The sequence below is a fragment of the Salmo trutta genome, chromosome 14, assembly GCF_901001165.1.
Source record: "Salmo trutta chromosome 14, fSalTru1.1, whole genome shotgun sequence".
In the NCBI taxonomy this organism is placed as follows: domain Eukaryota; kingdom Metazoa; phylum Chordata; class Actinopteri; order Salmoniformes; family Salmonidae; genus Salmo; species Salmo trutta.
Window position 1 is genome coordinate 58,395,515 of NC_042970.1, and position 17,871 is coordinate 58,413,385.

A 17,871-nucleotide genomic window follows, 5' to 3' on the forward strand; every position below is an offset into this window, starting at 1 on the left:
AGAATATAATAAATCTTTATTTGAGCATTGCATGGAATTCCATGTGGACATTCCATAAAACAGGCCAAAATAAAAAGCAATTTCACAATCTCTACAAGGCATATTTTCTAATACAAAAAGTAAACATATTACAGTGGTTTCTGAACAAATATATCCTTGTTCCTCTTACAGAATGACATTCACATGAAATCTACCACAGTAATACCATACCACAGTTAGTAATGTCTTACCGAATACACAATACCATGCAGCAGTGAATAAAATACATACAAAAATGTGAAGATAAAAATCTAAAAAATTCCATTAAATAATGAATTGAATACTTGTTTTTTTAACTTGCACATTTTTCTTCGGAATGAACAGGGGTCTTCTAGATCATCGTAAATGTTAGCCACTGTAACAAAAAGAACAGACCATCATATTGCATTAGGCCTACCTGTGATGTGAATCCAAGCTATCTGCAGTACCATATCCATCATATCCAAGTCTGAGCAGCCATCATTGTTTCTTCTAATAATTCATTCACTGACCTGATGGAAGTCGAGCTCGATGGAGCCACTGTCATGAGCATCAATCTTCTTAAAGACTCCTGTATAAAATAGAGTAGTTATCAATTATTTACAGTAAAAAACACACAGGTTACAGCTCAAACTATGAATTCAGTGCCTAGTGTTAGATTTGCTGGATTTTATATAATTGAAAAGTTTTTAAACACTGTTTCTTCATTAGCTTTAAAATGACCACAAACTGGAGTTTGTGTTTCAGCCCAACAGCCACTTGGTTTGGAAGAGAACAAACTACATTGTTTGGAGTGAAACTACAGGCTTTGGGTTATGATAGGGTAAGACAGATGTTCATAAAGCAACTGTAAGTTAAATTCCTCAAGAATAAATGGCTATATCGTTAACTGAAATTATGATTATTGAACAACAGGAAATCTTATGGATTGGGATTTTGAGAAAGCCAACTATACTCACTGAACATCATATCCAGACGCATAAGGCAGGCCACAAAGTTATCAAAGTCGATGGTCATGTCTGGCTCAGCGTAGCGAGCCACGAGGATCTGATAAATGCCATTGTTCAAAGTGAAGCCTGAGGAAGGAAAATAAGAGTTTCCTTGTTAGAAACTGAGCAGTGAAGCATTGCGTGCAATGACAGCCTTTGTACCTAAGACTTTCTTTCTGTTGCAAACACCTTCAGTTCAGTCCAATTCCCCTTACTCCAAACTGCTTCAATGGGTTTTTAGTCTGTTATGCACATACATTATTCACTTCTAAGACCAATCAGCTTAGGCCTTGCTCAACAACTCAATTTCTAGAATTTGAACTCTATGGTTACGAGCACCAGTCCTTTTCCAAATCGTGTGCTTCATTACAATACCATTGATATTTGTCCTTTCCCCTATCTACTTCTACTTGACCATGAACACTTTCACCAATCCATATATGTCAGATCAGCGAAATCTCCAAGGAAGCCAAAAAGATAGACTCAATGAAAAAGTAGTCACAGGATCAGAAAATGCCAAGAGACTCGCCTGCTTCTTTCAGGGCCATACGCATCTCTGGAGTACTCATGGTGCCTGAATTGTCCATGTCGTTCTTCTTATAGATACCCTGTAGGAACAAACGGCACATATTACCCAATTAAATATTTTTTGGTTATATATGCTCATAATAACAATGACGTCTTCTGCACTACTGCCAGGTAAAACATAGCATGCTCCACATTATCAGCATGGGTAAGTACTACATCCACTATTTCCAACTTAAATGTAATGTGTGATTGTATTCATTGTGCATTATTTCTAAGTAGTATTTTGTTTGTTGGTTAATCTTTTAGTTTTATTGTAAATGTTGAGTGTCTTATGTTCTAGTGTGTTAAACAATATAAGCCCTTATGTTAAATCTATTCCGACATATATCTGTACTATGCCGATTAGATTAACATCACTTTATTGGTCAATTGAACCCAAGGTAAAAAATTTGACTTCTGCTTTTAACCCAACCCCTCCGAAAGCACACATACATTCACATACAGGGCGAGATGGGGGGGGGGGGCTGCCACACGGGGTGCCCAGGTAGCTGTTGTTTTTAAGTGCCTTGCTCAAGGGCACACAATGGCATCTAGGATACCTTCTGGTTGCCAACTCACTTCCCAACAGATTTTTCCCATCAGACCCGGGATTGGAACTGGCAACCCTACAGTTGCTGGCTCGCCTTTTTAACCGCTCGGCTACCTACCGATGAAACGATGGCCATATATTTGTAATAAATATGAGAGTATTTACAGGGGTCAAGACCCTCCTATTTTCTTTGTGTGACTAATCTCAGATATGCATCTCATCATTGTCTTTGGTTGAGCATGTTATGTCATACCTGTGACACCTGTTGTAGAAATTGCTGGGAACTACCAATAGCAAATAACAATCAGAGCACCCACTTCGGGGTAGAAATTCAAACCGTTCTCAACACATATCTTACCAGGTATTTCTGCACTTTCTTCCACAGAGTAGCGAATTCCCCAAGGCCCAATTTTCCATTCCCACTGTCCTACTGTAGAGTTAAGATTCAAACTTTCAGTACGAGCACACCATATCGTATAATTGGTTGAACATGGAACATAAGCAAATTCGTGCCACTGGCCAGCAGATGAAAGCACTGCTTTAGTTAATGTGATATAAGTTAGGAGATTGACATACTATAGTATAGATCAGAGGAGGCTGGTGGGAGGAGCTATAGGAGGACAGGCTCATTGTAATGGCTGGAATTTAATACATTGAACGGTATCAAACACATCAAACATATGGAAACAACATTTAGTCTGGGAATACTGACGGAAAGAAAGGATACATCCATGAGGTTGACCATGATTCTACAGGTTTCAAGACTGAAGCCATCTGTTTTGATGTCAGTTCCTGCAAAACAACCAAAAGGACTATTGAGGGGTATTCCAGAAAAGGGAGATTAATGAGTTAGCCAGCAAATTTGTCAGATCTTGAATCAACGCTGCTCTAGATAGAATGTTCTGCTCCAGAGAGAGCTGAAACTATGGCAACGAATCATCCACAATAAAAAGATAACTCAACTCTATCCTGAATTTGCGGCTACATTCACAAGTTCTCAAGAGACTATCCCTGAACAGCAAACCTTGGACGATCCAATGTTCCCAACAACACTTTGTCACTCAAGTCAACCGTGTAACCAGAGTGAGCAACAGTTGACTAGATCTCAGGGCGGGTGAAATCACTTGTACAATGAGCTATCCAACACTGCGTAGCGACATACACTTCACATCTGCCTCAGATCCACAAAACAAAACTTTTACTTACGTTTGGAGACAATCTTATTCATGATGGTTTTCAGCTCTGCTGCAGAGATCTCCATGTCCTGAAGAAACAAAACAATTCAATACATATTGAACACAAAATGTGTTTTACATTAACATGAATGAACGTCAAAGAGAAACTTTTCCCAGATGAATGATGTTTAGGTTCACCCTCTTTAACATCCTTTGTAAGTGGATGAGGAGGTTAGGAGGTTGTAATGCACTGATAAAAGTGTCAAAAGAATGATGTGTAAAAAAGAATGTACATCTCCTGCAAGCTTTGTAAACAAGCCTCTAAATCCTGCGTCGACTTCAGCATCAGATACGGTCTCCTAAAAAATAAAAGAGTTGATTTTAGAACATAATTAGAATGTTTATGCATGTAAAGATATGAAAGCAATACTCACAATAAACCAAGAAACCGGAGTTGTAATAACATGTTTGTTTCTTTGGGATTGTTCTAAACAAGGACTATTAGGCACTGTTAGTTATCAATTGTGTTAAGTATCAGAAAGTACCTTAAGCATTGTTATTACCCAACTTCCTAATAAATACTAGTGGAAACAATAGCATAAAATAAAGTGAAACCAAAACAGTCTGTGCACTACTCACATCATCTAAGTCTGCCTTGACAGGATCGTCACATGGTCTAAATAGCACAACATAAAAAATTAAAAGAATGACATCTTAGCGGGAAGTAACAAGCCAGACTACCAACACATTACATGTCAGAGGTCATTGTGTGTGCAGGAGTCATTTTATCATTTTGCCCTGAAAATGTATGAAACCTGAACAAAGGTGAGAGCATTACCGAGTCTCAGTCTGCTTCTCTGAGAAAACACGGATGCAGAAGTCGCCATTTAGGTGCGGCTCGAAGGTGGAGGGCACAATGAGGTACTCCCCGGGGGGCATTTTGAAGCGGGTGCTAACCTCCCGAAGGTTGACGAAGGTCTCAGACCGGGCTTTTTGAGCATGTGTCAGGAAATAGTTCTTATCCAGGTGAACCTCCCTCTGACCATGAAACTAACAGGAGAACAAACCAATCAGGGAAAGATGCAGGGTGTGTTTTAAGAAACAAACAAACAAATGGCATTCCTAAAGGTTATTTAAAGTACGGAACAGGGGTTGGAACCAAAATTATTTTCTAATTGTTAAATTCTGAACAGAAACATTATTTTTTTCCGTTCCGTTCCACTGTTCCGACCAGCAAAATAAAATTCTGAACCGGTTTGAACCAAAAAGCAATTTATATTGTTCCTTTTTAAACCTCTGAAATCAGCTTTTTTTTTTTACATTCAGCTCGACATTACATCATTTTACCAATGGATAGAGCAGCTCGCTATGGAGCGGGCAAGCTATGTAGATGCATTGGACAGACAAGTGTAACGCAGGGTGCAACATGCGACTGAAATGATGCGGGTGAGGAGAGTGCTAGGCATGAAGCATTGGGCATCTTGTTGTTATGACATGCATTATCTGAATTAGGCCTACAGAATTATACCTACGGAGGAGCGGCTTCTATGAAGGAACTTTGAATGTCTTTGTACTTCAGAGAGTTGGCTGAACTAACATTTTACCAGAGCTTGCCCTTGATCATAATTCTCAGTTCCATCACATTACACATAATGCCACCTAGAGTTTTCAAGAGCTAGACCAGAGTTAGCTAACAAGTTTTTGTGTGCAGAGCGGCACTAGAATTCAAATAAAAACACGACTTACCTTTTTGTAGTTAATAAATCCAATGGGAAACGTGATAACTATAGTTTCCTTAACTAGCATAGCATCTCTCTCCCTAATTTCGGAATCATGCCTGTAAAGTCAGTAGCTACAGTAGACTATGCATGCTCAGCAGGAGGGGGAGGGGCAGGTAGCCTACACACACACACACACACACACACACACACACACACACACACACACACACACACACACACACACACACACACACACACACACACACACACACACACACACACACACACAAAGATTTTCAGCTGGCAGGCAGACACTGGAATACGTTTCTGAGTGACAGTGAGGGCTTTGCATTTTTTTTTGTGGGACTGGAAAAAAATGCCTGGAACGTAAAATAACGTTATTAACCGGTTCCCATATTTTTTAAATAACATTTCTGTTCCGGAACAGTAGAGATCACTTTCATTCTCGGTTCCGGTTCTGTTCCTCAATTTTTTACAATTATATTCCAGTTTTTGGTTCTGTTCCCTGAACCGGTTCCAACCCCTGGTACAGAAAACAATTAAAGGAGAGTACTGTAACATATGTAAACATATGTAGCAGACCTTTGTTGACTATTGGTCATTACACACTGCACGGTCTCTTTGGTTAATCCCTCACCTGTGATGGAACCTAAAACAAAAGAAAAATAACTATATTTTCACCTCATATCGACAAATTAGTTTTCTGCAAATATCTGTTATTGTGATGCAGTTATAATCATTGTAAGACTTCTGATAAGCATGTATGACCCCCTTATAGAGTCTTAGTATCATCTCATAATGACAATGAAATCCTGAATTAATAACAGATATTTTCAGTCAGTTAAAAAATTGCAGCATCGAAATAAACAGTTATTCAAATATATAAATGCCAAAAACAAAACAAAGCATTTAAGTACATTTGCCAATGCCAACAGAGCATGTCAGACACCTTTTAATTGTGATTTGAACACCTTGACTATCTAGTTCAACTTGTACAAGGAGTATGGAGTATGTGGAATTTTTAGTGAAACTGCTTTGCCCACTAGAACCTACCCCCTTCCTCAAGCTACACCGCAGGGGGTTGAGAAAGACCTTCCTCACCTCATAGATGGCGAAGCCAATGGTGTGCATGTCTTCGCCTACTTTCCTCAACCGGCGCCGGTTCTTCTGGATCAGGCCCACCACGAAGCTGCAGCCCACCTCGTTATCATCAGGGTCATCGTCCTCCTCATCCAGCCTGATCACAAATTGGGGGTTCATCCAGAAGGTGTCTGGAGTTGGGAGGGAGGTAATGGAATAAATATCCTTGGAATGTTATGCTAATATTCAATAAAATGTTGTGTACAGCCTTTGTAACAACTACCACTGATACCACTGAACAAGCACTGTACACAGGCAGTTGTTTTGTAAACAAAGACACTGCGTAAACATTGCTATGAGTTTAATATAATTCCAGCTTTTGTACTGGCTTTTGCACTATTGATGCATATCAAATAGGTTCCATTGAAATGAATGGTTCTCTGCTCTCTAAGTGAATGTGAAAGTAGAGAGACGAATATGGTCACTTTTGAATACTTCAGCAATTGTACTCACAGGCGTGGTTCCTGCACCCCCCAGCAGTGGAACCCTTCCTCCAGCTACCATCATAGTTACACACACTCCAGTGCTTCACAGAGTCATCCGTTAGCGTATCTGGGGTCAGAGTGCAAATCTCTATGCGAGAGTAATGCCGCAGAAACTCTGTAAATGACATCCTGCACATGGGCAAGAATGGGTGGAATACTTAGCTGATACAGTTGATAGGTTAAAGGGGACAGATCCACTTTAAAGGTCAATGCATTTTGTAACTTTCATTTAATTTTCATTTCAGGTACTATGAACACATTTGGGCAAGAAGCTTAACTAAAAGATAAAACAAACAAAAAACAGAAACTAACAAAAAATAAATACATTTTCTACGACCCACCCTTCAGTTTAGAAACAGAAACAGGGGCAGCACTTTTGACTGGAAATTACAGAATGCACCTTTCATTGGTCATAACATAAAACATCTTCTGGCACCAGTGGTGTAAAGTATTTAAGTAAAAATACATTAAAGTACTACTAAAGTAGTTTCCATGGGTATCTGTACTTTACTACTTATATTTTTGACTTTGATTTCACTACATTCCTGAAGAAAATGATGTACTTTTTACTCCATACATTTTCCCTGACATCCAAAAGTACTCATTACATTTTGAATGCTTATGTAACCGATGTGAAATGGCTAGTTAGTTAGCGGTGGTGCGTGCTAATAGCGTTTCAATCGGGTGACGTCACTCGCTCTGAGACCTGAAGTAGTTGCTCCCCTTGCTCTGCAAGGGCCGTGGCTTTTGTGGTGCGATGGGTAACGATGCTTCGTGGGTGTCAGTTGTTGATGTGTGCAGAGGGTTCAAGCCCAGGTTGGGGCGAGGGGAGGGACGGAAGCTATACTGTTGCACTTAGCAGGACAGGAAAATTGTCAAACTCAAGCACTTACCAAGATAAATTCCCTGGTCATCCCTACTGCCTCTGATCTGGTAGACTCACTAAACTCACATGCTTAGTTTGTAAATGATGTCTGAGTGATGGAGTGTGCCCTGGCTAAGTATATTTAAACCCAAATACTTTTAGACTTTTACTCAAGTAGTATTTTACTGGGTGACTCACTTTAACTTGATTAATTTTCTATCAAGGTATCTTTACTTTTACTCAAGCACTGAATACAAGTATTGGGTACTTTTTTCACCACTGTCTGGCACAATAGTTACTGTTAAGCGAATGCATATAACATAACATATGTCTTAAGGCTACAGCTAGCAATTTTAGCCTAACAGGTGTATTAATGCTTTGACTACAGGTATAACATTTTAACTAACAGGGTTCAAGGCTTTGGCTACATCTAGAAATGTTTGCCTAAGTGTAGCGGACATGAGTCAGGCTCATAGTCTCGTAATGGGGTATCCCCACGTGCGAGTGACTTCAAAATCAATATCACCCTGGGCCCAACAGGAAATATCGTTGGTTTCTCCTGTGAGAGACCAGGGTTCACATCCTGCCCGTGACATAAGGGTGACATTTTCGTAATGCAAAACCATTATGTGCAAAACTTATTATAAACCTCAATATAATTTGGCAGCTTGATTTATTTGGAAACTCTTCAACAATAAGCATTAAAAGGATGCGGTTATCTAAACTACTACTAATCACCTCATAACACACATTATTTAAAAGTTTGTAACTTGGCATAAGATATGTAGCTCAATGTGTTACCCATACTCCTTAGTATTAAACACAAGGTTATCAACTCTAAATAACTAATATTGTTGTACCAGAATTCTCCATCATCAGCTTTGACATTCTGGCGCTCCGAATCATCAACGGAGTTCCACTCTGAGGAGCTGGAAGGAGGGCAAAGCAGTGAAAGGTCATACTACTATAAGGTACAAGGCACCTTCATTTCTCTGAGCTGTTGTTCTGATAAAGGCACACCTGTCACTCCAAGCCCCTGTCCACTCCACTTGACCCCAAGGGTTACGTATCCTGATCAGCTTCTCCTTACGGCCACGATAGGTCACCTAAAAGCACATGCACAACTTACACATAAGTACCCTCATGGAACCTCAATTGGGATCATGTGGGTGGTGGAATGATTGCGTCTTCATATCATTTGGGTGACACTTTACATTAAGTTGCCCTTATGCCATAACGAGAATGTTTATAGTTAGAATAATGTAATAATTTAGCTTAATTTCTTGGACCAAAATGTAAAAAATTCCACACATCTACAGTTGAACTCAGTTGAAGTCGGTTTACATACACTTTAAATACACTTAAGTTGGAGTCATTAAAACTCGTTTTTCAACCACTCCACAAATTTCTTGTTAACAAACTAGTTTTGGCAAGTCGGTTAGAACATCTACTTTGTGCATGACACAAGTAATTTTTCCAACAATTGTTTACAGACAGATTATTTCACTTATAATTCACTACATCACAATTCCAGTGGGTTAGAAGTTAACATACACTAGCTGACTGTGCCTTTAAACAGCTTGGAAAATTCCAGAAAATGATGTCATGGCTTTAGAAGCTTCTGATAGGCTAATTGACATAAGTCAATTGGAGGTGTACCTGTGGATGTATTTCAAGGCCTACCTTCAAACTCAGTGCCTCTTTGCTTGATATCATGGGAAAATCAAAAAAAATCAGCCAACAAAGACCTCAGAAAAAAATTGTAGACCTCCACAAGTCTGGTTCATCCTTGGGCGCAATTTCCAAACGCCTGAAGGTACCATGTTCATCTGTACAAACAATAGTACGCAAGTATAAACACCATGGGACCACGCAGCCGTCATACCGCTCAGGAAGGAGACGCGTTCTGTCTCCTAGAGATTAACGTACTTTGGTGCGAAAAGTGCAAATCAATCCCAGAAGAACAGCAAAGGACCTTGTGAAGATGCTGGAGGAAACAGGTACAAAAGTATCTATATCCACAGTAAAACGAGTCCTATATCAACATAACCTGAAAGGCCGCTCAGCAAGGAAGAAGCCACTGCTCCAAAACCTCCATAAAAAGCCAGACTACGGTTTGCAACTGCACATGGGGACAAAGATCATACTTTTTGGAGAAATGTCCTCTGGTCTGATAGAACTGTTTGGCCATAATGACCATCGTTATGTTTGGAGGAAAAAGGGGGAGGCTTGCAAGCCGAAGAATACCATCCCAAACGTGAAGCACGGGGGTGGCAGCATCATATTGTGGGGGTGCTTTGCTGCAGGAGGGACTGGTGCCCTTCACAAAATAGATGGCATCATGAGGTAGGAAAATTATGTGGATATATTGAAGCAACATTTCAAGACATCAGTCAGGAAGTTAAAGCTTGGTCGCAAATGGGTCTTCCAAATGGACAATGACGCCAAGCACACTTCCAAAGTTCTGGCAAAATGGCTTAAGAACAACAAAGTCAAGGTATTGGAGTGGCCATCACAAAGCCCTGACCTCAATCCTATAGACAATTTGTGGGCAGAACTGAAAAAGTGTGTGTGAGCAAGGAGGCCTAGAAATCTGACTCAGTTACACCAGCTCTGTCAGGAGGAATGGGCCAAAATTCACCCAACTTATTGTGGGAAGCTTGTGGAAGGCTACCCGAAACGTTTGACCCAAGTTAAACAATTTAAAGGCAATGCTACCAAATACTTACTGAGTTTATGTAAACTTCTGACCCACTGGGAATGTGATGAAAGAAATAAAAGCTGAAATAAATCATTATCTCTACTATTATTCTGACATTTCACATTCTTAAAATAAAGTTTTGATCCTAACTGACCTAATACAGGGAATTTTTACTAGGATTAAATGTCAGGAATTGGGAAACACTAAGTTTAAATGCATTTGGCTAAGGTGTATGTAAACTTCCGACTTCAACTGTACATCATCTACTTTCATTTTGGGTCTCACCTCAACAGCCCCTGTTAGGGAGTAGGCATGCCCTTTCACCAGCTTCTGTCGTGTGACTGCCTCAGAATCAGCGGCACTGGTTATCTGCACCAACACAGGAAAACTAGGATTAGACCAAAGAATTGTAGGGGTGTGAGAAAAAAACTTGGAATGAACTATGAACTGAATGGTTACACAAGACCTAGATGTTCATACTGTATACAGTATATTTTGAACTTCAACTTGACCAGGTTACTTCCTACCAAGAAACTTTTTCCTTGCCACTTTTTCCTTGCCGCCTGCTAGGTCTTTTGGTTTAGGTCTAGGTTACTATTGTTAAGCACTTTGTAACAAATGTGTTTAAAAAATAACTGCATAATTTGATTAATTGATTATTTATTATTATTATTTTATTATTATTATTTATTATTATTATTATTGTTTATGTTACACATTTACCCCTTTCTACTCTACCTCTCATAATGTACTTCACACATTGATTTTCCATTTCTAAACGCACACACTGTGCAAAGAAAACCTATATATCCAACACAATATCCAACAGGATAACTTGAAATATATATTTTAATGATATTTAAAAAATATATATATATTTTAACGGTCTATGGTGACAATTGTGCTGTTAAAATAAACAGTGTGAAAAGGACAGAAAAGAGAGCCTTACGTCAATGGAGCAGCCAAGCAGAGCCCCTGACTCGATTGCCTTCTTAATAATCTGGAACATGTTTGGAGGGGGTTTCCTCAGGTCGTAGTTCTCTGCAATGCCCCCAGTGAAGTCCTCAAAGCCCTCAGTGGTGGAGCCCCCAGACAGGGCCTCGTAGCAGCCATTCACCCTGTGGGCAAGGCAGAAAGACTGAAATTAAAAAGACTAAATCACACATGTTTAAAATAGGTCACACAATGGTTTTCTCTACAATGCCTAAAGAAAGTATTGTATTAGCATTTGCCATGCAATATTTGCATTTTGTCAGCATAGATTTTTGACTGCTACACCGGCAGTTAATCATTAAGGCAGCGCAAGTATATAGACTCACTTGGCGTAGGCCTTCTCCAGCAGTGCACTCCAGAACTCTGAGCCCTCAGCTGAGTGAACAAACAGCAGCTCTCCATCTTTTGTGGGCAGCCTGTCATCAATGACAACGTCCACCCACTCCCCAAACTGCCAAAACTGTATAATGGGGGACATAAATGAATCAATACAATTTCGTAACATAATTCATCAGTTTAGACCTTGTGTATTTTCAACCTATGTATTTAAATGGTTAAAAACATGTTTCATATTTTGATTACATTAAAAGGTACACATTGTTACCTATTTGTATTTTGGGTGAGTACACAGAGTACACATAGATTACAAACAAAAGCCTAACATTATTTCGCTTTTTACACTTTTATTTTACCTGAAAGTGAAAAATGCCAGCGTAACTTTCCCCAAAGCTTTGTCCAACGGGTACCACTCTAGCCATGACATCTTCATTGAGCGTCAAAGAGGCAATGGCAGCCAAAAGCCAACAGTCACCTAAATAAAAAATAAAGAACAGAATCTAAGTTTGTATATTTGGGTTTATTTACATTATTTATATAGATTACAGTTGTGTACTTTTGGGGAATATTTGCATTATGATGTTAACCACAGGCAGTGAGTGCACCAAGCTATTGCCCAATGCAAACAAGAGTGCATTGTGATGTGGCAACACACTGGAAGGATATGTCTGTAGCTAACCTCCTCTCGTATTGTGTAGTTTCCAATGGGGACAGGGAACAATAAACAGATCTGTTAAGTCCACCCAGAGAACAGCGGAAAGCGAAAAGCCAACAGTCACTTAACAATAAAATAACTGGTTCTAAGTGGTTTAACTGGTTGATTTTGGGTTATCTATTATATTATCAATGCAGTTGTGACATTTGCAATGGTAGGCTAAACATTAACCGGAGACAAACAATTCTGTAAACTAGGGTCCTATTATAAAGTTTGTTATGAGGACATAGGCCATTGAGTCAAATTTTCAAGTTAAGTCAAATGAGGAAATCAAATGAACAAAACTAGGTAATAAAATATTAGTTATATTATACCGTTTTTCTCAATCATGTGCAAGCATTTTTCCCCTCAGAACTGTGGACAAACGTAACTATAGCAGAACAACAATGATCAAATGGCCAAATTAATTTGCCAAACTTCTGATCACTTTTTTGTCTTTGTATCTGGATTGCATATCTTAGACGCCCTTTTGCAAAACTATAAATACAAATAAATACAAATCAATGAATATAAAATTTGGTAACACTTTACTTGACACCTAGCGTCATAACACATTATGATACGGTCATAACCATGTCATAAAATGTCTTAACAGCTGACATAACTTGTCATAACCTGTGATAATATGGTGATAACACTGTCATGACCCCTATATTCACACCTGTTGTGACATATATGGCGTTATTTTATGGCTGGTTATGACACCTACATTCAAATGTGTTTTTTCCCTGCCAAGAAGTTTCCTTTCGATTGAAAATGTGTTTCTTAACCTGTGTTGTTGTTGTAATGAATTCTTTAAAGTCGTGTTTTTAAACTTTATAACACTGTCAAGAAGCACTATGACCATCCTGTGTCACTTTACGTGGATTAAGAAAATACACTTTGACACTGTCAAGAAGCATTATGACCATCAGAATCATATAAGCCAGATAGGCCTACTACATACATGCCCTTATGTCAATCATCAGTCAAAAAGAGAGTGTCTTGTCCTGCTCCTGAAATATGCTCCTGCATTCATCCCAGTCATCAGCAACAGAGAATTGGGGTTGGTACATGTCTGACATCAGTGTGTGTGCAATTACAATGATAATTCAATATGGTCAATTTCAGAAAATGTTATACAACATAAAAATACTGTTGACAAATAGGCTATGGTGTAATTGAATGTTTTGCCTTGTGATGTGGGTTTTGACACTCTTATGTAGGTGTCATAACCAGCCATAAAATAACGCAATATATGTCACAACTATATGTGTCATGACATTGTTTTGACCATATTACGACAGATGACACGTTATGTCAACTGTTATGTGACATATAACGTGTTATGACACTAGGTGTCAAGTTCACTGTTAAGTGTTTTGTTCTCCAAATCATAACACATTTTCATCAGAAGAGAAATAAGTCTGAATGTGTTCACTGTTTCCAGCCATCATCAGTAAATATTAGTGCACAAAATTCTAAATCACCATCAGTTCTATATTTTTACAACATTGTGGACATGCAGAGGTGCAGAGAATAAGTTTGGGTTATTTCTAAGTAACTTTGGGTTGGTCCTAAGTCGTCATCTCCAACATTGTGACCTTCCATTACAGTGCTTTGCTTTGGTGTGTGTTGAGGCTTATACATTCATCATATAAGTTGTGTTTCTCCACTGTATTTATATTTCATTATTTCTATTGGGGATTGTCTGCTTGGTGATGGAAAGGCTACAAAGGCATAATTAGACCAGCCTACTTATTAAATACATGGAATTGGTTTCTGATTATACCGATGAATAAATCCTGCACACAATGTGCTATTTTCCATTTTCTTTTTTATTAGAAACAATATTTAACTTCATGTGTATGAATTTATTTGGTGAAAAATGCATAAAAGGACAGTGATTGCCCATAATATTGCACCTTGATAGTTGAATTTCCAATTTTGATCATTAAGAGACTGCAAAGAAAATATATTGATGTAACGAGATTTTTTTAAGACAGACTAACTTTCTGTTTTGTCAGCTTGACTCAAGAGGTATGTATTGTTGTGTTAACATGCAGGCAGTCATGTTCTTTTGGTGATTTTATTTGCAATTGATTAATGTATTTTCTGTTTTATAAAGGTAACTAGTGTACACTGTTTTGAAAATCAACATTGTTCCAAAGAATGCTTGTATTTGAAAACATTTTTAATATAGAAGTTAATTTAACTTAATATTTCATATCAGCAGGGTAACTAAGTTGAAACAGCTAAACAACTTATAGCCTGTTATACACGCTCAGAACATATCAAGCTAAAATGAAGCATTATAAATTGACCTTGAAGCTGTCAGTTTACAAAAAACTGGCACACAAATGGTAGTGCCTCTGAATGAATAAAAGACTATTCAAACTATTCTGCAACCTACGAGTGTCCTGGCTCCTACAAAAGAAAGCTTAGCTGGCATGCATGTTTTCATAGTTGTAGCTTTGAAAAAAAGAGAAACTAGAATTCTGGTGTGGTTTTACAGAGGCACGCACACAAGTGGTGAGTCAGCCTATGAAGAACAAAAAACTATATTCTCCAATTCTGCAAACTAGTTACAACAGGGAAAGGCAGACTTTGTGTGTGTGTGTGCGTGTGCCCACGTGTGTGTGTGTGTGTATCTGTGTGTGGTCTTCACTTCCCACTTGGACACAGTCTCCTTAAAAGCATATATGCCGTTGATTAAACCAGTGACAAACAATGGCCAAACCCCTTTCTGTGGTATGAGGGTGATATCAAATTTCAGCTGCATTTTTACAAGGCCAAAAAACTTCATTCTCCCTTTTAGATGATTGCCCTTCCTGAATATGTACTAGAAAAGGCACAGTTATATGTTTCAGGTGGTTTGTATTATTTATTTGGCAGAAGACTGGACTCTACAATAAACAGTGCTGAGGAAGGCCATAGAGCTCTTATGCAGTGCATGAAGAATGTAAATGTTTTAAGTGAGTGTAGGGGCTGTACTAGTTCAACTGGCGTTTTGATGCAATGGGGGCTTTTTCCAAAGGCAGTTTTTCGAATAAAAATTGCTTTGCAGTGAAGCCTATAAGAGTGTGACATAACTTACCTAGAGCTCCTTGACAGATATCTGTTCTGGTGGCTCCTCCAACAATGAACTCTGGACTTGAGCACAACTCCTGAGGATATTATGTCACATTTAACCATGCATTAACGACAAGAGCAGAAAAACAAACAACAAAGCCAAGAGCATTTTCTATGCTTAGGATATCTCATATAAAAGCAAAGGAAAAATTGATAAATCAAGTAACAATGTCAAATGATATATTAAGAAATTCACAATCTACATAGTATATGCAACATTGAAAAGCTGTCGCAAATTCCAAATTCTTTACAAGCATTCTCTAGAATCATTAAACTGCATAAATCAATGCTTAGCTTGGTTTTATCCTGGCCTCCGGTGGACAAATCTTGTATCTGCAGCATAAGTAGGCTATTGACGCAGTTGAGTTGAGCTTGATTCAAAACCCCCTCTACTTAATATTTTAGAAAATAATCACAGAAGAGGCTATCGGCCAAATGATGCACGGGGTAGTTTAAAACGCACGGGGCAACAATATGAACTGAGCAAATATGATGGGAAATTGGAAATACATATATATTATAATGTTTCAAATAAAACTTTCTAAATAAACTAAAACATATAACATTAATGGGTGGGAAAAATAGACTTACTCCTGGCCTTTTCCATTGCACTGCTCTGGTTTTGTAGGAGCCTGGTCCGAGTTCATTAAAGCCCAGAGATTCGGGTGCGGCTGGGAAAGTTGGATCCGAGAATAGCCCTCCTCGACTTAAACATTGCGCCCTAAGCGCTTCAAAATCCTGATTGAGATATTTCACCGCATTGGCATTGGTGCCAAACCCTGCAGCCAATGCCCGCTTTTTGGCTAGGTTAGACGCCATTCCAGACATTATCAGTGAGATGCTGTACAACGTCGCTATCACCAAAAATGTACAGATGTTAATGGAAAGTTTTGCTGTGACTCTCCGCCCAAAACTTTTACAGGCGTGGCTTGTCTCTCAACATCTATTACGGAAAAGAAAGAGCTCAATTGAACATCTCCATACCATTTTCACATCTTTAGTTGCACATTAACAACACATATTTTAGGAATCAGAAATCTCCAATATTCATTGGGCATTTGACATTAATTGAACGTTCTCTGTAGTGTAGCCAACACTACTAGCCTTCCCATTAACAAAGTCAACTAATAATAGTCTAGGCAAGGTATTCACATTTTTTTAATCATATTTTTTTTATTTTTTAATAAAAATATTAAAAAAGCATTCTCCACATTTTCAAACAGTCCATTTATATTTTCCACTGGGAGTTTTTTTTCTTGCCTGAGTAGCCTTGTTTCACTGACATCTAACCATCTAGTGTTCAGAGAAATTACAACACAATGTCAAATACAGGTAGCATAGTCAAATAATTAACATCCAATCACATTAACCGTTACTCTCTCGCGGGAATTTGACTAACGGTCCATATGTAGCCAAACGTAGCTGCTGCTCTTTCCGTTTACTCAAAAATGGATTAGTGGTTAAAAAGAAGTAGGGCCCGTGTCCATAGAGACACATACCAGCTCTACTGGTAGTACTGCTACTACGAGCAGTACTACACCTGCACCTGTCGACGACACAAGTTGTTTTGCTTCCAGGAGCACATCCAAAGCTAGCATCAGTTATTCTACATTTGTTGCTAGCTCAGCTAGCATGGACACTGACAGTTGTGAATCTGATGCAGCCGAAGAGCTACTGCCCCCTTACCCGGGAAAGCACCAAACAACAGACAGGGACTTTGGACCATCGAAGAGGCGCAAATATGATGAGAACTACATTGATTTGGGGTTCACTTATATTGGGAGTAGTGCCTTTCCACAGCCACAGTGTGTTATATGTGCAAAAGTACTATCTCACAACTCGATGAAACCTTCACTCTTGCGCAGACATTTAGAAACAAAACATGCCAATTTCAAAAATTTGCCATAGGAGTGTTTTGAGCGACAATTAAGACGACTTTCGAGTAGTAAGACGTGTATAAAAGCAACAGATACCATTCATAAGAAGGGGCTAGAAGTGTCTTATATGGTGAGCTACCGAGTGACTAGGACAGGCAAGCCCCATATTATTATTGAGGACTTAATTCTTCCTGCTGCTGCGGATATGGCTGGGACAATGCTGGGGGAAAAGGCCCCAAAAACTATACAGGCAATGTCTTCATCAAACAACACTGTTTCACAATGCATCAGTGACATGGCAGGAGATGTTTTGAAACAATTACTGCTTCGCATACAAGCCAGTGAATTCAATGTGTTACAGCTGGATGAGTGAACAGGCGTGGCGGGCCTGGCACAGTTCCTGGTATATGTCTGTTACGTTTATGGGGGGTCAATTAAGGAAGACTTCCTCTCCTGCAAACCACTTGTCACGTTCATTGTTGGAAGAATTGGACCAAGGTACAGCGTAGTAGTCATACATCTTAAATGTATTAACTGAACACCAAAAACAAAACAAATACAAACGAAACAACATAGAAATACATAAACTAGAATACCCACCCTAGTC

At 38.9% G+C, this 17,871-nt stretch overlaps 1 protein-coding gene across 1 annotated transcript; it reads right to left on the minus strand.

Annotated features, from left to right (window-relative positions):
* Position 1: 1 nt before the first annotated feature.
* LOC115208449 (calpain-2 catalytic subunit) lies at positions 2-16,283 on the minus strand. The gene is made up of 21 exons (XM_029776516.1): positions 15,979-16,283; positions 15,353-15,422; positions 11,918-12,036; positions 11,552-11,685; positions 11,182-11,350; positions 10,518-10,601; positions 8,552-8,637; positions 8,392-8,460; positions 6,635-6,795; positions 6,143-6,312; positions 5,679-5,690; positions 4,138-4,349; positions 3,939-3,975; positions 3,593-3,658; positions 3,331-3,388; positions 2,852-2,916; positions 2,483-2,551; positions 1,537-1,615; positions 978-1,094; positions 531-589; positions 2-394 (listed from the first exon to the last, which is right to left on the minus strand). Exons 1-21 carry the CDS (start codon positions 16,213-16,215, stop codon positions 371-373), a joined length of 2,097 nt encoding a protein of 698 aa, XP_029632376.1. The 5' UTR covers positions 16,216-16,283; the 3' UTR covers positions 2-370.
* Positions 16,284-17,871: the final 1,588 nt, after the last annotated feature.